General features: G+C 41.8%; 1 protein-coding gene and 2 long non-coding RNA genes across 3 annotated transcripts in view; 1 reads left to right on the top strand and 2 right to left on the bottom strand.

Annotated features, from left to right (window-relative positions):
- The window catches only part of LOC127588239 (uncharacterized), a 50,789-nt gene extending 22,874 nt beyond the window's left edge, over positions 1–27,915 (top strand). Inside the window, exon 4 of the long non-coding RNA XR_007959015.1 lies at positions 27,707–27,915. This is a non-coding gene — a long non-coding RNA (uncharacterized LOC127588239). The remainder of the gene's footprint in view (positions 1–27,706) is intronic.
- Positions 10,938–15,488, bottom strand: LOC127588241 (uncharacterized). The gene is made up of 3 exons (XR_007959019.1): positions 15,373–15,488; positions 12,183–12,294; positions 10,938–11,184 (listed from the first exon to the last, which is right to left on the bottom strand). It is a non-coding gene; the product is annotated as an uncharacterized LOC127588241 (long non-coding RNA).
- LOC127588236 (insulin-like) lies at positions 21,560–22,550 on the bottom strand. Its single transcript, XM_052046888.1, has 3 exons — positions 22,383–22,550; positions 22,024–22,216; positions 21,560–21,899 (listed from the first exon to the last, which is right to left on the bottom strand). Exons 2-3 carry the CDS (start codon positions 22,202–22,204, stop codon positions 21,730–21,732), a joined length of 351 nt encoding a protein of 116 aa, XP_051902848.1. The 5' UTR covers positions 22,205–22,216; positions 22,383–22,550; the 3' UTR covers positions 21,560–21,729.

The following is a 27,915-nucleotide window of genomic DNA, read 5'->3' as shown; positions in this document are numbered from 1 at the left end:
CATGAAGTAACAAATGCAACCCTTTGACGATGATCATGCTCATTGACCAAATCCAATGCACCAATCTATCTTTCAGGTCTGCCTCCCCTCCCGAGACGAGGAGGATGAACGATCAATCTGCCTCTTTCTGACCCTGATTAAGATGGGCTGCTATATGATGCGTCTACTGCACTTGTAAGACAATATGAATGGAACTTGATTTGAATCTGACAGCTGTGAATGAACAAATGTAAGCAGAGGTTGAGAGCGGGCAGATGATCGATCAGCAACGGTGCTGACATGCTAATGTGAAGAGTGACTGTGGCAGAGCTTGAAAAGACAAATTTTGAGTTTGGCTTTTATTAGATTGACAAATGGTGGGCTGGATCTTGCTAGTGTGTTGATAGTCTTTGGCTGTTTCCTTTGAGACGGGCTGCATGCAGAGCCCAGAGTGTGAAAAACAAGTTAGCGTCCAAGACAATGAAAGCCATTTTGTGGCGCGTGGACCCTCAAACACAACACCCCACCTGGAGAACTTTGCCAAGTTGCACATTTCAGAAGCTAAAGCTGCAGTGAACACCCGAAAACTCTGCACCTAAATATCCCCAAATCCCACTCCTACGTCAACAACTTAGTCGAACAGTATCATTATATATTCAGAGGCTAACACTGGCTAATACTAATGGGTTAAAACACCTCAGCTCAGCTTACCTTTTTATATATTTCAAATTATTTCTGGATTGGACCACGGCTCCTTATGTACAGTATGCGTGTGGAAATATTCACTCTGCTCCTAAACCTTACAGTGTTTTATTTTTTGCAACTTGAAAACGTGATAACAATTTACGTGAGATTCAACTAATTGTGTTGAGCGGAGGAAATAGATTGATGAAAGTGGACAAATATTAGTACCGGGTGCCGCAAATATGGTTTGAAAATGATTAGCTATAACTGAGAGGCAGTAGTTATTGCAATGACTGATTTTTGTGGTCGACGAAACAAAGTTAGCCGACTTCCTAGCCCTTGTTCTTCTAAGGGATAAATGAAAGCACCGCTGCGGTGCAATCAAAGTGGAATGAAACTGTCAGGAGCGATTGTTCATCAACACCTCCAAAATAGAAGGTGGGGTGGATATTCTTCCATCAAAAACATCTGTTACGTGTGATGAAACAGGCATCATCATGCACTGACATCAGGAAGCAGAGTGACACATCCAGTCAGGAAGAGAACATTGACATGCTGCGGGGCTGTAACGGTTCACAGCCTTTTCTCACTGTGATGGATGGCCTTACGTGCCAGGCTCCAATTCTTCCCCATCCCTCGGGCTCCGCTCGCTCCCGCAAACATGACACTGTTTTACTTTGGAATGGGCTCAACTTTTGGATGGAGCACGTGAAATGCATAGAAACAACGGTCAAAATTCCCGGCAGCTGGCGCTTGAGTGAAAACAACATTTTACAGCTAAGGACAATTTAGGGTCTTCAGTGAACCTAACGTGAATATATTTGCAATGAGGGAGGAAACCGGAGTCCATGTTCCAATGTCGGAACTGTGAGGCGGCTGTGCTAACCACTCATCCATCGTGCCACCTCTTCCTGCAACCGTTATTTCTAAATACATTTAGCCAATGACCTTAGATGTTCCACGGTATTTTGTCCTCATATGATAAAACTGCAGCGGTCTGCGAAGATGTTGTTTATTCAAAGAGTCAGCAAGAGTACAGCCTGCTCCAAATAACAGAAGGATGCTTTCAGTCTATCATGATGTATTCACTACAGCATGCCCTTGGGTAAGATCATAAAGACATTGAACTGGATAGCTTTTTATTCCTCCTCATCCCTCTTTGATCTGTGAGATGTCCCCAAAATACCAACGAGACCACAAATACACATTTCGAACACACACACGCTCACATCTCCCAGGTTTTGGCGTGTGATTAAGAACTTATATCTCGGGGGTATCTTTCCTCATTGGAGAGGGGGGAGGGGGGTGCAGGGGGTAACCTGAGGCAGGCTCAATGTGTCCTGAGCACTGCAGCGCATCAATGATGAAGTGTCAGCGCTAACAGGGATACGCAAAGAGACAGCTGCCACCAGTAGCAGCGCTTTGTCGTGACACTGTCATGCACGGCCCTCCCAGACATGCACGTAACGCTGCGACATGACAGCGTGGTTATGTATTCTGATCATGTATGATCTCAGACCGATACCACCGGCACGCAGAGACAGAGACAGTGGCATTAAACGGAAGACTCAATGAAAAGCAATGAAAGATTCAGAGAAAGTCGCGGGACATGCTTCTTAATAAGCCATCAGCTGCTGGGTTAACATCCTTATTTAGCCCCCCCCCAATCTGATTTATTCATTGTTCCCAGAGCTTTTGGACAGGTCTGTGCCAACTTGGTGGCAAGCATTTTAGGAAGGCCATTTTGTATTCCAACTCAGTCTTTCAGCCGTATGTGTCGGGGGTTAAAAGCTCTATGAAGCGCATTTAGCCTGATGTTAGCCTAAACGAATTTTTAGGACAGGCTAAAAAAATATATACATGACTTAAAGACAAAAACCTTCCCATTACTTTTGAAGTCCATCCATTCCCCATCCATTTTCGATTGGCAATATATTTATATTTATATTGTGATATTTGTATATGTGATTTTCGCACACGAGGTAACTCAATGTGCTTCACAAAAGTACAACATGTAAACGCGTTTAAAAACAAAATAACCATAGGCATTGGAAAACTCTTAAGTGTAGTTTACAAAAATTACGAAAAGAAATTACAGTGGTAGACAAGGATCTTGGGGGTGGGGGTGGGGGGGGGGATTTAAATGCTGTCAAAGACCTCAATCATAGGTGTGGGGACAAAAATAAAAAATAGAAGCAGAATCTTGAACCTGAACCCGAGTCTGCAGATCTGAGACCTCCTGGGTTTTTTTACTATTAGCATTTCTTTAATGTATTCAGGAGCTAAACCATTCAGTGATTTATAAACCACTAGCAGAACTTTAAAGTCTCTTCTACAACTGGGAGCCATTGTAAAGCCTATCGTACTCTGTTTTGACTTTGTTGTTTTCCTCAGAACTGACTTTACGCATGTATTAACATTTACCGTGACCCCCCCCCCCCCCCCAATGTGATGGATAGATTTATCCACCTACACTCAGCAATTCCAAAGAACGCGCTTCAAACTCAAACAGATGCAAAACAGTGTTGTCAACAGTCAATTAAAACATCAATGTCTCGTTTGCCCACAAGGATTTGTATTGTCATCAAATGATGACTTAAGTCATTCTTCAAAACCAAACGCGCACAAAAAAATAATAATAATAAGCGGCTCATGGCAAGCGGCTGCAAAGTTCTTGAAACAATGAAGCGAGGTGACAGTGAGTGATGGTGGAATAAATGTAATAAAGGTCAGCAAGACACGGGGGCTGAGCACTTCTTACACGCACGTTTATGTGAATTAATTTGAATGTTTTTGCCTCACCGCTTGAAGGACAAAAGTTTTATTTTACCCCCCCCCCCCCCCCACACACACACACTGCCACCCGTGTATTCTCATTAGTGCAGCGCACAAGGGCAAGATGTAAAAGCAGTTTTCATCAAAATGAAAAGGAGTCGATCTAAATCAAAATGACATATTTCGTAGAACTTCTTGTAAAATGAGATTCCGGTTGGGGAAATCTCATCAAAGGAAGTGCACAGTATCTTGGGAAAAATTGTTGACAGATGGACTATACTGTAGCCACCTTGTGCACTATGTCAATGATTCCACTGGATCAATAAGCTTGCGCGTAGTGCACCTAAGCTTATTTTATCTAAGGTCCCGCAGTACACATTTTTTTTTACCAGTACACTTAATGGCCTCACTTAATGACCTCGCTGCTGTCACAGTCTCCATTTAATAACGGCAGCATGCACTCAGCAAAGCACCAATAGACAACTGCCCAATTCAGTTGTTATTTGATGGCTGCCTTATACTTGAGCGGCCATGGTACTTTAATTACCCAAATCATTGTCATGGTTAATCCGCCCGTTTGTAAAGAACCTCTTGAACCCAATCTGCTTGTATACCTTCGAGTTCTCGTTATTATCTCTGAATTTCCAAATGTGTGGTTCAAAACAAAGCAAAAATTTTATCGTTTCAAGTATATGACATGCCGTTAAAAATTAAATGTTTTCTTTGGTTATTCAATGACAGATAATCATCATCTAGTAGACTTAAGGTCTTATAATCAGACCGCAAAGGATAACCTTCCCCTTTTTAAAAATGTGTTTTAATTAATTAATTAATTAGTATTATTATTTTTTTTAATCACCCCTCGCTGCATTTACAAACTGCAGAATCAGGCTCATATTGAAGCCCGGGGCTCACGCGGGCACTTTGAGATGATCTATTGAGGACGTGCATCATGCAGGAGGTTATGGTACGCGTGAACCTGCGGATATAATTGTTTCTGCACAGGCGGACGGGGACGCTCGTGATAAATACGAGACAGCGTTGCCTTCTGTTACATCCATGAAAACATCGTTGGTGGTATTTCACAGGTATTGGTATTTGGTATTCCAACAGACCATGTCAGACGATGCCAATTGGTTGGCCCCTTGCTATTGGCCAACTCTTTAATAGAACGAATGAATGCTTTTACGTCATTGCTCATTTAGTCTGAGGTAGCCAGGGGAGTTGTTTGCCATCTGATAAAGTCCAGCATCAATAAAACTGGACAGCTATACCGGTACGTAATATACACGACCATGCTTGGAGTATGTGTTCAGAGTATGTGTAGTTCTAGCTAGGATGACGATCGCTTCAGGAGTTGAAAAAAACATTCAAGGATGACCGGAGACGAAGTCCGAGCCAGATGCAGTGTGCTGTACTTACCATGACTGCTTTATTAGTCGTGTGTAAAACGAATGTGGTCTCATTTCATTTGCGAATGACCCAAATTGGGGACCGCTTTTGGCACATGTTCCCCAGCGCTTCAAAGCGCAAAGCCCAGATGAACCAAATCTTCAATTTCCTGCCGGTATTATTGGCCTGCTCGAAAGGTGGACGCAGGGTCAGGCACACAGACAAAAGCTTGAATTGTTATCGCAAAGCAGCACTAAGGGCTGCTGCTGCTGTTGGTTGAGAAGGTATTTTTGAGGGGGTGTTCCAAATTTAGGGAGAAGTGAAAGTATTCTCTTGATTTAAAGGTGCAGTGGTTAATCTTCAGGTTTCTATGCTTGCTCAAGGGAACATCAGCAGCCTTTGTATTCCATGATCAGAATTGAATGAAAGGTCGATTTCCACCAGTGTGGTTAGATTTCAGTTTTCGGACATTTTTCAGCATTTCCATCATTTCACTTGTAGAGGGTGAAGCTTAACATGTGGCTTGTTGTCGTCACACAGGTCACATTAGTGTCACCTGCAAATGCCTTCCGCCGGAAAGATCGTAAACTGTACCACGGTGGACAAAGTGAGCATTTACAGTTCCGAACTGTCACACGGTAACCTGAATTTGAACTCTTCAGACTTAAACCTTAGTTTCATAACCAAGATCAGAAATTGAGCACAGAGATCTCAACTTGGATTCTAAATTTTAAAGCATTCGCTTGATGTGGAATTACCCCTGGATTTGACCTAAAGAGACACTTGATAATTTACATACGAGTGCCAGTCCTTATATACAGGCACTCCTTATCTCCTTATATCTCCACACCTTATACACCTTATATATACATATGTCCTTATATATACACAACAATATATATATATATGAATAAGTGGATGAATCCGCTGCGGTTGTCTCTGACCATGAATTTTTTAAAGTGTAAGAACCTCCATAAATTGCGTGCTTAGTTTATTTAGACAGCTCCGGGAGAAATACGTTTAATCATAAAACCATTACGAGGCATTGGAATGATTAAAGTGTGATCTTGTGGACCGAAGCGACGGTTGTCTTATTGCATGTTATGCCTCTGCATTTCTCCCAGTCCTCGACGCACGGGCGAGCAGATGAATATGTGCCGCGCTGAATTCTTTACAGATGATTTCGCTCATTAATTTGCAGTCTGCAGATGTTTTTAATTCACCACAGCCCTAACCTCCTGCCATCGCAGCTGTTGGAGGTGGGGACGCTTGTGTGTGTATGTGTGTATGAGTGTACACACTCGGCCGACCCGGCGATGTGTTGCTTGCGGATGTTTGTGGTAACGATGGCATCATGTGTTGTGTTTGAACAAAAGGAGCAGGTGGAGCTCGAGGTGCACAGTCGGTTCGAATCCATCAGTGCTGTCAGATGCGACCAAAACGATTCTTCCAGGCGCACGGCAAAGCTGGACGAACACTGCGAATTAAGCCGCTTTCAAATAAGATTCTGAGTGGGCTGGATCACAGATTTAAAGTCTGGTCGGGTGTCATTGAACAGGGGAAATGAAAAGCGATTGGCCATTCCTGGCCAACGATCCGATAAAATTGTCTCACGTCAGAAGCTTGGTCTCCCTAACAGGGCTCAAGCACAGTGCTGTGATTAGATTTCCAAATCTTCAAGCAGTTTACCTCTCAGCACAACTGTGGGTGAAGAGTATACATAATTTATGTTCTTGACGGTTTTCTGAAGTAGTATTTAGCATGTCTGGCTCACAGTCAAGAGGTTCTGGGTTATTTTTCGGCCTTTCTTGGTTCACTGCTGCTATTAACGCTAAAATTCTTTGTTTAGGAACTTGAAAAGGGTTTGTGTTTCCAATGGCTGCCGACCTGAACAAACGGTCCTCCCCCCCGTATGACAAATGAGGTTCATTCAAGTCTCTAAATTGTCCATAGGTGTGAATGTGAGTGTGAATGGGCATTATTTATCTCCTGATCTAGTGAACGTATCGAGAGGTTTACTGGATGGACTGCCATCATGAATAGGCCACGTATTTTGTGCGCGTGAGGTTATAAGAGACAAAGCTTGCGCATTCGCAAGCGAAAACTCATCGGACCCACCTGACCTATAAACTGAAAGGTTAAGAGCTATTCATATAGATAATTGATTGGCTGTATCGATCCTGCAAAGGTGTTAATTAGGTATTACTCAATGTATAATTTAGCCTAATTGAGTCGACTCGAGGCCTCAGCGGTGGGCTTACAGACAGTGTTTGTTAGACAGATAATTGCCTCCAGCGAAGCCTTGTTCACAAGCCGCCGTTGAAAGTATCCGTACACGCCAAGCTCCTTTATTTGAACAACGGGCACCGGTGGGTCACCTCTCGTCAGGATCGCAATCAGCACGGACACGCTGATAATCAAACGGCGCAGCACGAGCTCAGGAATGTATGTCAGGACATCTCTAAATGCGCGGCGATTAGAAATCACGAGCGACAAAGGATCAGCTTGAGGTTTCATTTCACACCGTTTGAATGATTGAATAATTGCAGCAGGCAGAGGGTGAACTTTGGAAAGCGTAACCTTTGGTAGTTTCAAACTTTATTGAAATCACAGTGCTGAGTGCATAGAGCCGGGATGTGACACTGGCCAGCTTGGGAAAATGGAATGCTGTGCCCCGCCGTGGTCCTATCTTTTGCATCGGCGGAGCTACGGTGCATGCCAAACTTGAAACAAGAATTTCATTTATGCGGATATGCAGACCGTAAATGCATCACTTATCAGATAACGAACGTGACTGAAACGACTTTACTCATCATTAACAATATAGCGTAGCCTGTTAATCTATGACTAGCAACATGTTTGTTTTTTATTAATATTTTTACGCTGTTTTGTTTCTTCTATGACAGTAATGTGTTGGCCACCCTACCGTCATGTATTGAGTATCCACCACTAGTTCTTACTATACATTTAACGTCTATCGACCTGTCACCACCAGGAATGCCACCTATGTTATTTCGCCGTGGTACAGTTTTTCACACCAATTTCGCAGATGGTTGTTGTGCTGCTACCGCCGAACGTGTGCTAAATGGAAAAGTGACAGGAACTGCATGAGACATATTTTCTCCAGTTTCCACATAACAGCACATGTCGTGAACTCTGTGTTGACCAGTGTGTGTGTATGTGTGTTACCTGACGAGCCCGCTTGTGCCATTTCAGCCCAGTCCGTCTATCTGAGGCCATATGTCTTATTCAAGGGAGGCTGAGCTACGGAGACTTGAACCTGTGGTCAGCCAGTAAGGCCCAACTGCCTCACCATATGGAGGTGAATAAAAAGTAATTCTTTGGAATGATTCATTAGCCGTGTCAAGCTGAATTTATAACTTCACTTCATTAATAAACAATGCAAAGTCTCTCGGAAACCATCATGAATTAGCCAAGAAAGTAATTTTCAGTGAATAGTGGAGAAGAAGTTTACCCCAAAAATCAATGCAAGGGCACATTTGTGAATGCCCAACTGTGAATATGAAAGGTGTCACCAAACTTTATTTTCTCAAATAGTGGCCTATACTTCATACCTTGATGGTCAATGTTTGTCGGTTATGTGCCGTGTGCATCCTCCCCATCATAAAATAAATGTCTTTTTCCACTGTATAAAAAAAATGTTCATAAATGTTATTGCTTCCGATCATAGACACCATCGCTATCAAAAGAATTAACGTGCATAAATTGGCTGCATGTTAATAAAGTAGTCAGTTTTGGCTGTGTTTGATGTGTGCATCCATAATTATGTCCCGGCAGGTACGTGTGCTATGAGTGAGCAAAAAGTCACTTTTGTTTGATAGCGGAAAAAATAATTGATGAAATGTTCTTAAATGATTCTAGGAATGTGTTTGTAAGCTTCTTTCTCTATTCACCCCAAACAGGCTGCCGCATTTTACATTAATTTAATAGTTGGCGGATAGATAGATGGATAGATGACAGTCGACAGAAGGGCATCCGTAGTTAAACCTGGGTACAACAAATCATGTGAGTAACTCTCTGCGGCGACCCCCTTGGACATGCCGAAAATTGCAACAGCAAAAATGGCGATGCATCGTCTACTTTATTGATGCAACATTTAACCCTCGCTAGCTTGGCCGTTTTATTTAATCAGATATTGATAATTTGTTTTGTGCTTTTCATTGTTAGGAATGAACATATGGAATTTTATTGTGGTTCGCTGTCACAAAGCCTGTCAGTTGAAATATGGTGGCCAGAAAATTAAGCGTCCCATTCGGATCATTCACATGAGGGGTGCCACGCTATGCTGCTGTAATAGACTGCATAATCACAATACCTGCCCTGGCTGTAATAGCTTGGCTATATTGTGGAAATAGATAGCCCCCTTTCCGCCTATCATCCTCACAGTGTGTTTATTTGCCTCTGCCTATGTGTGTGTGTGTGTGTGTGTGTGTGTGTGTGTGTGTGTGTGTAAAACCGAATGGGACGAATAGCTTTTCGCAGATTGAGGCACCATTCAGATTGCATGCCTTTTGCTCAAGGTAACAAATCTTGTTTTACGACTTGTATTATGCCTTACAGAAAGCGTGAACTCGTAGGATGCAAAACTTTCCGCATTTGAGGTATATATAGTGTATTTTGTTTTGCCGTGAAATCGTATGACATTACAAAGCTAAATAAAAATGGTGCAAATATTTGGAGGAGGGTAAAATACTAACATTGAAAACCTTTCTTGGAGTACAGTTTCGCTTTGTAAACATTATCCTCCATCAAAACGTCAGTAGATCTAGATGTTTTTAATTTTACAAAACATTGATACATTTTTCTTGATACTAAGAGCTAGGAATGTTGAAATCTTACTTAAATCCTTAACAGTACAGTATTTCCTTTTTATTAAAATTTTATTTTCATCATAATAACCAAGCCATGAGTGTCCTTCACCCGAAGCAAATGTGTTACAGGGTTTGACAATTTCACACATTGATTTTGCCGTTCGTAATGTGAGGATATGTTCAATCACCATGCTCAAATAGTTGTCACGGTTGTTTTTACAGTATATCGGAGGCCATATTGCAATTTAGCGAACACGTGCTTCTGTCTTTACAGCTGAGTGAGAGCTTTCTGGGGAAAAAGGTCATTTTTTATTATTTTACTTTATGTTAACTGTTTTGTTAAGCGCCTTGTTACAGCTGCCACTGTTGTGAAAGCGCGATATAAATCAGCATGTATTGTATTGTAGAGTATTTTTTTCGAGTAGAGTAGTTTTTTTCGGCTCAAAAACGGCTTACTATACTGTGTCATTTTTTTCGGGCCAAAAAAGCCTTCCTATACTATGTCGTTTTTTTCAGGCCAAAAACGCCATACTATACTATGTCGTTTTTTTCGGCCAAAAAAGCCTTCCTGTACTATGTCGTTTTTTTCGGCTAAAAAACGGCTTACTATACTATGTCGTTTTTTTCGGGCCAAAAAAGCCTTCCTATACTATGTCGTTTTTTTCGGGCCAAAAAAGCCTTCCTATACTATGTCGTTTTTTTCGGCTCATAAACGCCTTACCATACTATGTCGTTTTTTTCAGGCCAAAAACGCCTTCCTATACTATGTCGTTTCTTTCGGCTTAAAAACGTGTTACTAAACTATGTCGTTTTTTCGGGCCAAAAGCCCCTTACTATATATACTATGTTGTTTTTTTCGGGCCAAAAACGCCTGACTATACTATGTCGTTTTTTTCGGGCCAAAAACGCCTGACTATACATGGTCGTTTTTTACGGGTCAAAAATGCCTTACTATACATGATCGTTTTTTTCGGGCCAAAAATGCATTACTATACATGCTCGTTTTCTTCGTCAAAAAACGCCTTACTATATATTACATGGTTGTTTTTTTTCCCATCAAAAAACGCCTTACGATACATGGTCTTTTTTTTCTTCGGCTAAAACACCTTCCTTTACATGGTCATTTTTATCTCAACTCAAAACGGCTAAAAACGCCTAACTATACATGGTCGTATATTTACGGCTAAAACTGTCTTTCTTTATATGGTAGTTTTTTTTCAAATAAGATCTTTGGCTGAAAATGGCTGATTCTTTTTTTTGTTGGAGGGTGGGGGGTGTTCATCGAAAAACGGCAAACATTGTCATGAGAGAGAGACTTACTGTATGTGCAAACTCTGCAGATGATGGCAAAGACCTGGATTCGAACCGGCATCTTCTCACTGTTGAACTGACGCCCTAACCAGTGGACCACGGTAGCTGTGCTTTCCCGAGCTCATAAGTAACAACCCAAAAAGGCCTTTACATACCTGGTCGTTCAAAAAAAAAAGCTAGATGTGCAAACTCTGCAAATGATAGCAGGGACCTGGGATTGAACCTTGCACCTCTGTGTTGGTAAGCCAAAGAATTTACCAGTCAACTACAGCAGCGCTGCGCTCCTAAAACCATAAGTGACCACCCAAAAAGGTCTTGATATACAGTACACAGTAGCTGCTTCGCCTAACTATACATGGTCGTTTTTTTCGGTTAAAAACGCCTTACTATACATGGTCGTTTTTTTGTTCAAAAAATGCCTTACTATACATGGTCGTTTTTTTGGGCTAAAAACGGCTTACTATACATGGTTGTTTTTTTTCACCAAAAATCGGCTTACTATACATGGTTGTTTTTTTCGTCAAAAAACGCCATACTATACATGGTCGTTTTTTTCATCAAAAATCGCCTTACTATACATAGTCTTTTTTTTCATTAAAAAACGCCTTAGTATACATGGTCGTTTTTTCGTCAAAAAACGCCTTACTATACATGGCCGTTTTTTTGTTCAAAAAATGCCTTACTATACATGGTCGTTTTTTTGGGCTAAAAACGGCTTACTATACATGGTCGTTTTTTTTCGCCAAAAATCGCCTTACTATACATGGTTGTTTTTTTCGTCAAAAAACGCCATACTATACATGGTCGTTTTTTTAATCAAAAAACGCCTTACTATACATGGTCGTTTTTTCGGCGAAAATCGCCTTACTATACATGGTCGTTTTTTTCGTCAAAAAACGCCATACTATACATGGTCGTTTTTTTCATCAAAAAACGCCTTAGTATACATGGTCGTTTTTTCGTCAAAAAACGCCTTACTATACATGGTCGTTTTTTTCGGCTAAAAACGCCTTACTATACATGGTAGTATATTTACGGCTAAAACTGTCTTTCTTTATATGGTAGTTTTTTTTCAAATAAGATCTTTGGCTGAAAATGGCTGATTCTTTTTTTTGTTGGAGGGTGGGGGGTGTTCATCAAAAAACGGCAAACATTGTCATGAGAGAGAGACTTACTGTATGTGCAAACTCTGCAGATGATGGCAAAGACCTGGATTCGAACCGGCATCTTCTCACTGTTGAACTGACGCCCTAACCAGTGGACCACGGTAGCTGTGCTTTCCCGAGCTCATAAGTAACAACCCAAAAAGGCCTTTACATACCTGGTCGTTCAAAAAAAAAAGCTAGATGTGCAAACTCTGCAAATGATAGCAGGGACCTGGGATTGAACCTTGCACCTCTGTGTTGGTAAGCCAAAGAATTTACCAGTCAACTACAGCAGCGCTGCGCTCCTAAAACCATAAGTGACCACCCAAAAAGGTCTTGATATACAGTACACAGTAGCTGCTTCGCCTAACTATACATGGTCGTTTTTTTCGGCTAAAAACGCCTTACTATACATGGTCGTTTTTTTGTTCAAAAAATGCCTTACTATACATGGTCGTTTTTTTGGGCTAAAAACGGCTTACTATACATGGTTGTTTTTTTTCACCAAAAATCGGCTTACTATACATGGTTGTTTTTTTCGTCAAAAAACGCCATACTATACATGGTCGTTTTTTTCATCAAAAATCGCCTTACTATACATAGTCGTTTTTTTCATCAAAAAACGCCTTAGTATACATGGTCGTTTTTTCGTCAAAAAACGCCTTACTATACATGGCCGTTTTTTTGTTCAAAAAATGCCTTACTATACATGGTCGTTTTTTTGGGCTAAAAACGGCTTACTATACATGGTCGTTTTTTTTCGCCAAAAATCGCCTTACTATACATGGTTGTTTTTTTCGTCAAAAAACGCCATACTATACATGGTTGTTTTTTTAATCAAAAAACGCCTTACTATACATGGTCGTTTTTTCGGCGAAAATCGCCTTACTATACATGGTCGTTTTTTTCGTCAAAAAACGCCATACTATACATGGTCGTTTTTTTCATCAAAAAACGCCTTAGTATACATGGACGTTTTTTCGTCAAAAAACGCCTTACTATACATGGTCGTTTTTTTCGGCTAAAAACGCCTTACTATACATGGTAGTATATTTACGGCTAAAACTGTCTTTCTTTATATGGTAGTTTTTTTTCAAATAAGATCTTTGGCTGAAAATGGCTGATTCTTTTTTTTGTTGGAGGGTGGGGGGTGTTCATCAAAAAACGGCAAACATTGTCATGAGAGAGAGACTTATTGTATGTGCAAACTCTGCAGATGATGGCAAAGACCTGGATTCGAACCGGCATCTTCTCACTGTTGAACTGACGCCCTAACCAGTGGACCACGGTAGCTGTGCTTTCCCGAGCTCATAAGTAACAACCCAAAAAGGCCTTTACATACCTGGTCGTTCAAAAAAAAAAAGCTAGATGTGCAAACTCTGCAAATGATAGCAGGGACCTGGGATTGAACCTTGCACCTCTGTGTTGGTAAGCCAAAGAATTTACCAGTCAACTACAGCAGCGCTGCGCTCCTAAAACCATAAGTGACCACCCAAAAAGGTCTTGATATACAGTACACAGTAGCTGCTTCGCCTAACTATACATGGTCGTTTTTTTCGGCTAAAAACGCCTTACTATACATGGTCGTTTTTTTGGGCTAAAAACGGCTTACTATACATGGTTGTTTTTTTTCACCAAAAATCGGCTTACTATACATGGTTGTTTTTTTCGTCAAAAAACGCCATACTATACATGGTCGTTTTTTTCATCAAAAATCGCCTTACTATACATAGTCGTTTTTTTCATCAAAAAACGCCTTAGTATACATGGTCGTTTTTTCGTCAAAAAACGCCTTACTATACATGGCCGTTTTTTTGTTCAAAAAATGCCTTACTATACATGGTCGTTTTTTGGGGCTAAAAACGGCTTTCTATACATGGTTGTTTTTTTTCGTCAAAAATCGCCTTACTATACATGGTCGTTTTTTTTGCCAAAAAACGCCATACTATACATGGTCGTTTTTTTCATCAAAAAATGCCTTACTATAACTGGTCGTTTTTTCGGCTAAAATCGCCTTACTATACATGGTCGTTTTTTTTCATCAAAAAACGCCTTACTATAGATGGTCGTTTTTCCGTCAAAAAACACCTTACTATACATGGTCGTTTTTTTCGTCAAAAAATGCCATACTATATATACATGGTCGTTTTTTTCATCAGAAAACGATTTACTATACATACATAGTGTTTTTTTTTCGGGCCAAAAATGCCTTACTATACTATGTCGTTTTTTTCGGGCCTAAAACGCCTTATACATGGTCGTTTTTTTTCGGCCAAAAAAGCCTTACTATACATGGTCTTTTTTTTCGGCCAAAAAACGCCTTACTATACTATGTCGTTTTTTTCGGCTCAAAAATGGCTTACGATACTATGTCGTTTTTTTCGGGCCAAAAACCCCATACTATATATACTATGTCGTTTTTTCGGGCCAAAAACGCCTTCCTATACATGGTGGTTTTTTTCGGGTCAAAAACGCCTTACTATACATGGTGGTTTTTTTCGGGCCAAAAACACTTTTTTCGGCTCAAAAACGCCTTAGTTTTTTTTTTGGGCTCAGAAAACCCTGACTATACTATGTCGTTTTGTTCGGGCCAAAAACGCCTGACTATACTATGTCCTTTTTTTCGGGCCAAAAACGCCTGACTATACATAGTCGTTTTTTACGGGCCAAAAATGCCTTACTATACATGGTCATTTTTTTCGGGCCAAAAATGCCTTACTAAGCATGCTCGTTTTCTTCGTCAAAAAACGCCTTACTATGTATACATGGTCGTTTTTTTGGGCAAAGAATTTCGGCCAAAAACGCCTTACTATACATGGTCGTTTTTTTTTTCCATCAAAAAACGCCTTACAATACATGGTCTTTTTTTTTCCGGCTAAAACAACTTACTTTACATGGTCATTTTTATTTCAACTAAAAACGGCTAAAATGTTCGGCTAAAAAGGCCTAACTATACATGGTCGTATATTTACGGCTAAAACTGTCTTTCTTTATATGGTAGTTTTTTTCAAATAAGATATTTGGCTGAAAATGGCTGATTCTTTTTTTTTTTTGGTGGGGGGGTGTTAATCGAAAAACAGCAAACATTGTCATGAGAGAGAGACTTACTATATGTGCAACCTCTACAGATGAAGGCCGCAACTTGGATTCGAACCGGCATCTTCTCACTGTTAAACTGACGCCCTAACCAGTGGACCACAGTTGCTGTGCTTTCCTAAGCTCATAAGTAAGAACCCTAAAAGGGCTTAACATACCTGGTCATTCAAAAAAAAGCTTGATGTGCAAACTCTGCAGATTATGGCAAAGACCTGGATTCGAACCGGCATCTTCTCACTGTTAAACTGACGCCCTAACCAGTGGACCATGGTAGCTGTGCCTTTTTTTTTGGTCGTTTTTTTCACCCAAAAACGCCTTACTATACATGGTCGTTTTTTTCGGCTAAAAACGCCTTACTATACATGGTCGTTTTTTGGTCAAAAAATGCCTTACTATACATGCTCGTTTTTTTTCGTCAAAAAACGCCTTACTATACCATGGTCGTTTTTTTCGGCTAAAAACGCCTTACTATACATGGTCGTTTTTTTCGGCTAAAAACGCCTTACTATACATGGTCGTTTTTTTTTCGCCCAAAACGCCTTACTATACATGGTCGTTTTTTTCGGCCCAAAAACGCTTTACTATACATGGTCGTTTTTTTCGTGCCAAAAACGCCTTACGAAACATGGTTGTTTTTTTCGGGCCAAAAACACCTTACTATACATGGTCGTTTTTTTCGGCTAAAAACGCCTTACTATACATGGTCGGTTTTTTTCGGCTAAAAACGCCATACTATACACGGTCGTTTTTTTTTCATCAAAAAATCGCCTTCCTGTACATGGTCGTTTTTCTTCGTCAAAAAACGACATGTATATATACATGGTCGTTTTTTGGGGCAAAAAATTTTGTCCAAAAACGCCTTACTATACATGGTTGTTTTTTTCGACTAAAAACGCCTTACTATACATGGTCATTTTTTTTCATCAGAAAATGCCTTACTATACTTGGTCGTTTTTTCGGCTAACAACGCCTTACTATACATGGTCGTTTTTTTCATCAAAAAACACCTTCCTGTACATGGTCGTTTTTTTTTCGCCAAAAATCGCCTTAATATATACATGGTCGTTTTTTCGTCCAAAAACGGCTTACCATAGATGGTTGTTTTTTTCATCAAAAAACACCTTCCTGTACATGGTCGTTTTTTTTCGCCAAAAATCACCTTACTGTACATGGTTGTTTTTTAGCGGCCTTTGTAGATCGTTGAGCTATGAATGACTTCTTCACGTCAGAGTGTAAATAGGCTATCCAAATTAACCCAAGCTCATTCACCGGTTCATTTGTCTTAACAGAAAAATGACAAATTCATTCCCTGTCAAGCTGCCCAAGCACCTACACAACAATATGGCACACTTAATCAATAATACCACTTGAGACATACAGCTTTTCCAGTGTATCCAATGAGCAGCCATTGATAAATATGTCCAAAATATTCTTCTCTGAACAGAGACCATAATCACTGTTTGCATCATTGACAACCTGTCACAAGTCCAAGATCCCCTGCGACATTTAAAATGACGACTGTAAGCCTCGAGTGGGGTTGGGAACAGACAGCATACAGTCTATTATTACCGCTGGACATTCGGAAAAGAAAAACGGGTTGATAAAATGTGATCAAAATAATTCGGAGGTGGAAGCCCAGACTCGCTGGAGTCTGTGCAGGAGATCCATGCATGCAAAGTAGGTTCATGAGGAACTGCAAGATCTCCACTTGTGGATGATGTAAAGTTAGGGGCCACCTTCAAATCCCTTTGATGTGTAACTTCCTTCCCTGAAACTGACCAACAACTGTGAAGCTGATGTATGTCATGACATAACACTGACCAACATTGCTGGGACTGTTTAAACATATTTAGACAGGGTGAAGCAGCACGTGGTTGTTATACAACGGTATACATTTGTAAATACTTTTGCCTGGTTCGTCCAAAGACCTTGTATGATGCTGTGCTGAACTGCTCCATCCAGTTTGTCCTCCCTTGCTTCCTTGGTGCTCATGAGAGTAATGTAGAAATCGTCTTCAAAAAACATTTGTTTACTGTATTTCTTCATCTTTGCAGTCATTGGTAAACAAAGCCCATTAGGGGCAGACTATTAATCGTGCTGATAACTTTTAGCACTTTAACTGCGGGATAACAGTGAGTTTTAATTAGTTTTGAGTCCTGAAGGGCCATTTTTCATAGGTTTCTCGCTCTATGACCTTACAGGAAACACGGCCCCAAATGGATGCTAATTACAGTTTAATTTTCAGCACTTTTACACCCCACTGAGCTATGAACAAGATAACCTTCTGTCATTGGGGTTCTGTGTGAGAAATGCTCTCTCTCTGTTTTGTTTCACCACCCAAAATAAAATAAAAATGTTAGCCTTGTAGCAGTAATTGTAAGGAGGGGGCGGGGGAGGGGGTCCTACAGATTTCTACATCGGCCCAACAATTGGATTCTTGCTTCAATTTTGACGCACCAGTTTGTTTGTTTTTTCATTGGAAGCACAGTTTTAATTTAAGCAGAATCCACCATCAAGAGTGAGCGTTTTGCTTCTTCTTTGGCTTTTTATTTTGTGACACCAACACTTTTGAGTAACAGTGTTAACAAAGAGGGGAACGCGTGAGCTTTTAGCAAACACTGACCACAGACTTTTTTTCACAGACTATTTTCTGGCTGTGTATTCACGGGGTGATAGTCTGATTCCAACATTCTAAATTTAGATCACGTGGCTCCGCATGTTTATTTAATCTCCACAGATAAAGATATGAAAGGGCACATGTGGGCCCGTGGCATTTATAAAACAGACACATACGTGATACGCATGTCTCTCCGGGAAGAGGATGACTTTGACCGTGTCGGCGCTGTGCACCAGCGGTTGTGATTTGTGAGCCCAAAGTGTATTGCGGGGCCTCGTCATGGAATGTGACACATCCGGGCGCAGTTTGGCCACAGGCTTGGCGTACGTGGAATAAACAGACGCGTTGTGAAGGCTTGCCTTTGGCTAGGAAGTCTTTTCTGAAGCCGGGATGTCTGCTTTGACTCTAAAGTATGATGTGAGAATAGCGCCAATGTTTTATTCATGTTTACGTCATCAAATCAGCCTTGTAAAAGTGTTTGTCCAACAACAATGATGTGTGTTTTGCCTCAGCGTGATCCTTCTGCAATTCAGTTTCGGCTTTGCTGTTTTGATTTTTTTTGTGTTTGTGTGTGTCTATTATTTTTTATGGCAACAGCAAAAGCTTCCAAGCACATCACATTCGCATGAATTCTGCCAGGTTGATGTGTGATGATCGTGCGTCTTTATTAGTGTGCATGAGCAGACGTGGGTTGTTTTGGCTGCTCTGAACGCCTCCCACTCTCTCTTTAGGATGCAAGCCTCGTGGAGGAGCTCTTATTCCATGTCCTGTTTCATTTTCCTTTATAAAGGGATTATGACAGACCAGATTTTGGTTTGCGCAAAGACTTATAAAAAAGAAACGGGCAGCCTTTACTCTCCATTTTATACTTTAGCGATTTTTAACACCTGCATCTTTTGATTTGATGCTGTTGGGGGGGGGGGGGTACATGTCATTTTAAAGCTGCATTTATTCATTCAAATAAAACGCTGTGATAAAATAGCCTATTAATATTTTATCTGCTCAGATTTTCTTCCCCAAAGGAAATGACTAAAAATGGGATAGAACAGTGTTACATCATTAAACCTTAACCTGTACAGGCAATGTTTTGAGGAACCTTTTACCATAATTAACCATCATCCTATCCTCACTTCCTGTTCAGAGACATGGGTGATATTAAGGCAATTTGATGGGCAAATCTTTGCTGTTGTTAATTCCATCTTTTTTCATATTATGCTGCTGGCAAAGAGAAAGCCTTTCTTTTCTCACCAGTACTTAGAAGCAATAGTCCATGCTTTTGTTACATGTTGGCTGGATTACTGTAACGTGCTTTATTTTGGTGTCAGCCAGTCCTCACTCAAGCATCTCCAGTTGGGACAAAATGCTGCGGTTTGCGTCCTAACTTGTGCTCATAGGAGGGAGCACATAAATCCAATTCTGACCTCCCTACACTGGCTCCCTGTCCACTTTAGAATTAATTTTAAGATACTTGAATGTGTTTTTATCTTTAAGAACCTCTCTGAGCTCCTCTGCCTCCCACTCTGTCCATTTTTAAAACTGGTCTTCAAACACATTTTTATTCTGTGGCTTTTGACTCGGCATGAGACTCTGCATTGTTTGAGTGTTTTATGGCGCCTGATGTATTTGAATCATTGTTTTATTCTTTTTACTGTTGTGTGACTGATTCTTCCGACAGGCACAGCCCTCTGTGTGCATCAATGTTTGTTTTCAAGTGCTCGATAAATAAAGTTGAGACCAGTTGAGTCTAACACAAAGTGAGAGTGAAGGTCAGGAGGCATGGGGATAATCTATCTCCATTTGTCAGACGGTGGCGTGGCATGACAGGTGATAATTCATTTTGATGGCAACCACTCAACTCTTGTGCCACGTTTGTAGGTGTAGAATTTAAAAACAATGAAGAGAAAATTAAGCCATAAAACAAAATGCCATTAATAGATACAGCCTTTGCAATTTGATCACACCCGTACATTTCAATCACGTCTTTTACAGTAGCTGAGGCCATGCCCTGCGAAATAATCTCTATTGCCGCAGATGTTGAAGATATTTAACAAAGATCACCGTCGCTTTACTGCACCACCATGAGCAGCCATCTATGCGATTGTGTCTTCATCTGAGGCTGCATTGCAGAAAAATTCATATTCTGGGACTAAAGCTTGATCTCCCTCTTTCTCGCTGCAATGTGACCTGAAGAGAATGACATATTGGGAGTCAGGCAGTGTAAACACAAGACCTAACGAGACATTCATTCATTCATTCATTTTCCAAACCGCTTGATCCTCACTCGGGTCGCGGGGGGTGCTGGAGCCTATCCCAGCTGTCTCCGGGCAGTAGGCGGGGGACACCCTGAATCGGTTGCCAGCCAATCACAGGGCACACAGAGACGAACAACCATCCATGCATACACTCACACCTAGGGACAATTTAGAGTGTTCAATCAGCCTGCCACGCATGTTTTTTTTTTTTTGGAATGTGGGAGGAAACCGGAGCACCCGTAGAAAACCCACGCAGGCCCGGGAAGAACATGCAAACTCCACACAGGGAGGCCGGAGCTGGAATCGAACCCAGTACCTCTGCACTGTGAAACCGACGTGCTAACCACTGGCTACCGGTACAAAACGATACAAAAAAAAGATGCAAAAAAATTTTAAAAAAATCTAACTCACACAAGGTTTTAAGTCCACTTCTCATTTAAAAAAAAAGTATAGGGCTCGATCAATTGAACAAGAATGATGAGGCAAAAATGAACATGAACTAGTGATCGACAATGAGGCAGATGTTAAACCTTTGCTGGTTCTTAGCATGCCAATGGCAACATTTGCCATACTCGGAAGGGACTTTTTGGGCATGAAAGTGAGAAGAGCGTCAAAAAGAAGAAGAGAAATGGTAACAGAGATGGGGCAGCGGGTGGCCACAGGGAGCTGTGTGAAGCCCAAGCTCGCTCCAGATAAGACTCGCACAGGAAATTGCAATATGGAAACTCAAGTGGAATACTAAGAGACTCTATCTCTGGGTGTCTGTGGCACTTTGTGCGCATTCAGTGGAACACGGTATGCCACTGAAACCCGGAGAATTCATGGTGCATTGTCAATGCAACAATTGGTGGAAAGCTCAAGGTTGCAAATGAGAATGTGCACAGAATACAGGTGTGAGGCTTCAAGAATGTGGGAAATAGCAACGATATTGTACCAATTCGTCTTTTTGGCAACCTCTCACTCTCTCTATATATGGTTGTGGTTGATTCAATGAGTTCATACAAACATGACATATCTTAATGGTCCTTGAGAACAGATTGCGCTAAAATAAATCAGTATATGTTTGGTTACTAAGAAACATATTGCACACTGCATCTCATTCAAGTCGAGATACACCCATTCATCGATTTACTTTCTGCCTCTTAATCCTGTTCTGGGTCACAGGTGAGCTGAAGACTCACACAGCCGACTTGAGATGAGAGGCACAGACCAGAACGGCGCAGGTTGCAAGTCAATCACGGAACATTTAAAGACCAAGACCCATTCAAGCTCACATTCACGCTGATGGGTTATTTCGACTTTGACTGAAGAAAAGACACTCGTGGCGAGAATGTGCACACTCGCCACAATAAAAAAGATCTTTTGATACCGAGACGTTATCCACATCCCTTCAGAGTCATCCAGGTCATACAACCTGCCCAAAGAAAACCAAATGCCATTCAAGTGTAGAACCACACACAAAAAAAGGAATCGCAATCAATTCACAAAACTAGGAAAATATATTTAATTCATTTTTGCTTTGCAGATAATCCATTCCTGCAAGTTGTCTGGTGAGAAATTACAGAAAGGTGCAGAGTTTAATTAAAACATTGCTAAGCGAGAGTAGAAAAGACGAGGCTAATCGTGGAGTTGCTGACGTTGCCCGTTTAGTTGCAGTATTTATCCAGGACCAGCATGCTACATGGCTGGTGACAGCACTGCTCGACGATGCCATCGCGCTTCATCATCATGTCCATCCTTTTCTGAAAGGCGTAACCCACGATCTCGTTGAAATCGCCTGTTGATGTCGCCTCGTCGGTCTTGGGTGGGATGATACCTGGAGAATGGGACAAATTGATATCAGGGTACCGTTTTAAAAGTTAGGACCTAGAAAATGCTTTGAAATGCTAGATGGTATCAATTTGAGATGCGGAAGATAGAATTTTGCAGCAATGTCTTACGTAGCACAGAGTCGATGTCCCTCTTGGAACTGGTAAAAAAGCCTCTGTCCCCACAGACCATACTAAGGGCTTCAACCAAATTAGGACCACACAGATGTTTTGAAGAATAAGCTCTGGAACACGGCCATGACATGACCAATAAGACCAGAACTGAAGCGGAATGAAGCCACAGTGGTGCCATGATGGAAAAGATCTATGCACAAAAAAAAGTGGTACAATTAGAGTAGTCGGCACGATGCTGCTCCGTTATGGTTTCCGCCTAACCCGACGTAAAATGAAACAGTCATCAACAAATTAGCTGTATTGTTTCTAAACAAATCTGTGCAGCAAAATCTCGATGTGGAAAAAGAAAATCTCACCTAAAGAGTTTGCAAGGAAGCTGGACAAAGGCTCGTGCGGCGGGATAGCAGTAGTTGGGACTGCTGATATCAGGACGGCATCAAGCTGGCGGTCCTCCGTCCATTAATACCCCCAGCGCCGCCTGTGAATGCGCGTCGTCTCTGCGTGGATGACGTCTGCATCAAATTTCCCTGTCAGCAAGTGTTAAAGTGACTACTTAGGTCCTGACTAGTTGGACTGGAAGCCCTTTTAGCAGCATCAATTAGTAAACCAAACAGTGCTTAATGATCCGAAACGATGTGATCACCTCTTGGACAAACACCGATCACCTTCCCACCCCTTCTCCGCCCACCCAAAGTGCCCCAAAGTTCGTAGAGTGTAGCTGTGACGCCATTCTCAGAAAGACAAAGCATCAGCAGTTGGTCGCCCTCGTCACTCTCCATCGCTTGCACCGTGTGTCCCCCGGACACGACGCACAGTTTGTGACCAGAGCGGAAATGTTGAAAACATGCCTACAGAGAAAGCATGCGGCATGCAAATTATTTTTGGGGCTTGGAAGCCCGACATCCAACACTTATGAATATCACCTTATTTCAGATGACATTGGAAGTTGATGCCCATGAGTCCTATCTTGGGTATATGAATGCAAATAATAACTACTCTCCCCCCCCCCCTAATCAGTTGTGTAGCTCGTACCCCTATGTAATAGTATAATTACAGTTATTTTTGGAAGCCATTCTGTTCAGTCTATCAATCCTTTGAAGGTCTTCATATTTCAATACACGTTATCCATGTTCCATGCGGTTCTTTTCAATTGCACTATCGTGATGAACAGTACCCTGAACAGTCCCACTACCTATCAAGACTCAAAAATGATGATTTGTTGTTTCTATGGCTTCACTTTTTGCAAATGGAAGACAGCAAACAAATAGCCTGGATACTATATAATTTAAAACCAGAAGGCGGCTTACTTCACAATAGCCTGTCTACGAGTAAAATGAATAATGGCCAGAGCTGCCACATAGGTAGTATTGAATTTAAACGTATTGTTGCAAACAAACAAAAAAACCCCAAACCAATAATTAGATTCAGTCACACATTGTCAGACCATGCATGAGCACGAGGAGCATACGAGCAGTATAATTGTGAGTTTTCTTTCAAAATGCAAGCAACCATCCAACAGTAAATTTAAGCTGCTTTGTGTTTATTGTGATTCTGCAATTACAATTTGATGTTGAATCTTTATGCTATTAGGACTTTTGAATGTTAATGGTACCTTAATAAACCTCAATGTTACAATGATACACAATACTATCCCAGACATCCAGCTGGACTGTCATTGTGGCCATTAGATTACATTCTGGTGGGTTTTTTTCTGTGTTGACGCAAGTCGATAATGACCTAACAGTTGAAATACTTTCAATTAATTTTGGGCAAGTTTGTGTTCATCATTGCATTTAGCAGCGCGGTGTAAAAACTCCTCGTTTACGGATAATCATAAAAGCAATTGAATGGGAAATGGGATTTCGCTTGGATAGCCCCTCTCCACTCAACGTACTTTAACGCCGTCTCCTCGATTATGTACTGACCTGGAAATTATGTTGAGTCTTTTACTGTTTATTGATTCGATAAAATCTCAGAGCAATGTGCTCAAGTTGACCCTAGCTGGAGAAATATATAAAAACATTGGACTGAAAATCATTGATCTGTTATTTGGATGAAGTGCCTTAAAAGAAACACCCCAGCTCGCCATATAATTCACATTTTCAAAGAGCTTTGGTGTAAAATAAAGAAGCCGGTGCGCTGCCAATCCTTGATAACCCGAGTCGGACTTTTTGGGAAAATTGTAACCAATTGGTGTCCCTCCCCGAGTGAGTAGTCGAGTAATGTCTTCGTGTGATGACGATGCAACTGAAACAAAAGAAATTCATATGTAAGACACCCAAATTCATTCTTGAGCCCAAACATACTATAGATGTTTTCCTTTCAATGCCGTTACATTTAAACGTCAACCACCAAGCTTCGCCGGACCATCTGGTTCTCTTGGCAGTGAAATGGTTTATGTACAGCTGCCACTTCACGGCTCGCTTAACCAGAAATAACTTGCACACAATTGGTTGCCATCAACAACTACAGCCTTTCGGTGATGACGGGAGACAGCGAATGGTGAATATACTTGATAAGGTGTGACAGATTCATTCCTCGACTCATTTTATGATGGTGTGGAGTCGTGATTGTGCCCCTGGATGCCAAGCGCCCATCATGGTGTCTGCCCGGGATAACACACGGGTGGCCTTGGCTCCACAACGAGAGCTGTTGTGTGCCTCTGCGTCAATACCACCCGTAAGGTGCCTCGAGCAAAAAGCTACGACGAGTGCTGCTCGTCTCCTCGAGAAAATGACAGTACCAAATAATTTTCCTCAAGGACTTGGTACCGAGGGAGTTCATTCTTTTTCTTAATCCTCTGGATAATGAGCGAGTCTTATGGCCATGATGCAAGACCAAGAGCACCAGGGACTCTCAAGACTAGTTATCGGACTCCAGATTGGCAGGTCTCACTACTGTTGTCATTTCACCTCAAGATATTGGAGCAGTATGACAGGTAGAAATTGAGGTCCTGATGGACCACCTCAATTTAATCCATCCATTTTGTACCATCCATCCATCCATTTTCGGAGCCGCTTAATCCTCACTAGGGTCGCGGGGGGTGTTGGAGCCTATCCCAGCCGTCTTCGGGCAGTAGGCGGGGGACACCCTGGATCAGTTGCCAGCCAATCGCAGGGCACACAGAGACGAACAACCATTCGCACTCACACCCACACCTAGGGACAATTTAGAGTGTTCAATCAGCCTGCCACGCATGTTTTTGGAATGTGGGAGGAAACCGGAGCACCCGGAGAAAACCCACGCAGGCCCGGGGAGAACATGCAAACTCCACACAGGGAGGCCGGAGCTGGAATCGAACCCGGTACCTCTGCACTGTGAAGCCGACGTGCTAACCACTGGACTACCGGGCCGCCCCCATTTTGTACCACTTATCCTATTTAGGGTCATGGGAAAGATGAAGCATATCCCATCTGACTGTTCGCAAGAGACAAGATACAGTCGTGTTTGGGCAGTCGATCACAGTGCACAGCCGTGAATCCATTTGTGTGGGGGGGTTGCTGGGGGCAGAGGGGGCAATGCAGGTCGGTTATGACGTCCTTTCAATTCTGCAGGATCCCACAACGGGCTGCACAGAGGACAGAATGAATGTTTAACAAAAGTATAGACTTCCGAAAAAATGTTTTCTCTTTGTGCCAATGTTATTGTTCATTGTGAAAAGTTGAACAGAACAACAACAACAAAAATGAAGCGTATAGCAAGCACTGCAATCGAGATAATCTGAATAGTTTCATCACCTGACCACTGTCTACAATGATAAAAAAAGAAGTTAATGGCAGGCAGAACTAGAATCATAAGGCTCTGGTGAGGCAGGAGTGACCCCTGGGTATGTCTTTGCAGGTCAGGGTCACTATTGTTACCAATGATATTCATCCAAGCGTTTTTGCACCAAGGCAATCAATACACAAGGAATAGGGTTGGCTTGGGTAAACGCACAAAAAGCAATTGGATTTGTGTTCCCTCATTTGTTCTTAAGTTCTACAGCCGTCAGCTCCATTTAGAAGCCTGCACAAGTGATCGCCGCACCACCTGCGCAATTTTAGGAGGGCTGCTTACCGACGTCAGGTTCCATTTGCCACCTGGGTTATGAGCACAGCTGACCTCACGAGTCAGATGCGGCGAACACGCCGGGCGAGCTTGTTGACTTGTAGAGCAGATCGCCACAAGTGCATGAGCACACACGTGGCTCCATGAGCACACACCACTCGCAAACGAAAGCCGCTTTGCAAATATTTGCCGGCGCAAAACAAGGACGTGTCACCGATTGCTGAATTGCTCAAAAGCGATCGTTTTTATGTTTTTTTTTTGTCAGTCACACTAACGCTACTGAAAGTTCACCTTCAAAAAAGTGCGACGGTTTCCCAACCGTTGTTTTGTTTGTACATCATTAGCTAATTTTCAGATACTGCTACTCTTAAAAAAAAAGTGAGAAACCCTAAGGGATGCCACGCAGGTTTTACCGAGCACATCCTCCATTAGCCTTGAATCTGGCGGTTGCTAATGAGGAAACGTCAGATCAGAGAGTGTTTGTGAGTTAAAAGCTCCCTCCATAACTCTGTAGACATTATTAGGCTTACTGAGGGAAGTGTGTGTGTGTGTGTGTGTGTGTGTGTGTCCTTGCATTATTTACTGCTTCAAGTCAGGAACAAGCTCGGACAATGCTGACATTTAGAATTCATGCTGAAGCAGTTTGACGACTTGCACGATATTGAAGTCGTTGGGCGTGTATGTACATATACAAACAAATCTTGTTTTTTTTGGTGTTATTATTGTATAGGTACAATAACTCACAATAACTCACACATTGCAAAAGTTTCACATCCATGCCAAATAAATAAATGGGAGCCCAACTCCGATTTTAGCCAAGATTGTTTTCCCGCTATTGCGAAATATCGTGCCGATGCGTTCAGCTCTGGTTTTAAACATCTTTGGAAAAACCCGTGTGTCAGAATTCCTCGGCAGTGTGAGCCTGCAATTCAATAGAGTGCCACTGCACTGCCGGTGTCCAAAGTCAACTGTTTTACAACCGGAGAAGACAGCAGGGGTTCTAAACTTATTGAGGAAGACCCTATGCATACTTCTGGTACTGTTGGGAAATATGAAACCATCTGGTTTGGGATGCTGTCGGCATGTGTGTACCCCATTTCAGAAATGTACATACGAATTTTGAAGATTGACGGGTTGGGACCGAAATTGGCTATGGTTCTTATCTGCTTGTCAGCCGTCTCGTGTGCTCGTCCAAACAGACGAGAGGTTCGTCTCTGTTTATGCCCAGCCGAGTGACCTTTTGTGATTGTCTTGTTGCAGGCTTCTGCACAAGGGGACACGGTGCTTGACCGCCGGGGGGCTCGGTGATGCGAGACCTTTGATTTTAGATAAAATCTCGACCTTGTATACATCAGTGCGCTGTAGATATGCAATTACATTTACTCTGCGCGCAGAAAAGAAAGATAGCGTGAAAACGATGACGCCACTCCTGCACTGTCAGAAATGAGTGCGCTGTGTTTTCGAGGAAATGCTGCATAGACACAATAATTTAGGAGATAATACATTGCGGGCACATGACTGTCGACATGGTGGGAGGGAGAAAAAAAGGGGAGGAAAACCACTGAAATGGGCAATTTATTAACACGCTCTATAACTCTGAACAGCAATTTGCCTTATCTATGCCGTCATGCAGGTAGCTGCGAGTGTGTCGACCGCATGTGTTCCAGAGGTGGTCCGTGATAAGGAAGAGAAGATATAAAAATACAGAGACGTGACTGAGGTGCTAAAAGAAATGAGGCGGTTCACTAAACGAGAAAGAAGAGTCGTTTTATTTTGCTAACCAGGAGAGGATGAAACAGCGCTAAAGGTCACACTTATCAGAGGATATGCAGATCGATTCAC

Source organism: Hippocampus zosterae, chromosome 16, assembly GCF_025434085.1.
Source record: "Hippocampus zosterae strain Florida chromosome 16, ASM2543408v3, whole genome shotgun sequence".
NCBI lineage: Eukaryota > Metazoa > Chordata > Actinopteri > Syngnathiformes > Syngnathidae > Hippocampus > Hippocampus zosterae.
This window is presented reverse-complemented; position numbering and strand designations above follow the sequence as displayed.

Coding starts and splice junctions, on each gene's coding strand:
- LOC127588236 (XM_052046888.1), bottom strand. CDS start 22,204: ATGGCACCACTGTGGCTTCATTCCGCTTCAGTTCTGGTCTTATTGGTC. Junction 21,900..22,023: donor GGACATCGACTCTGTGCTAC/GTAAGACATTGC, acceptor CCCATTCTCCAG/GTATCATCCCACCCAAGACC.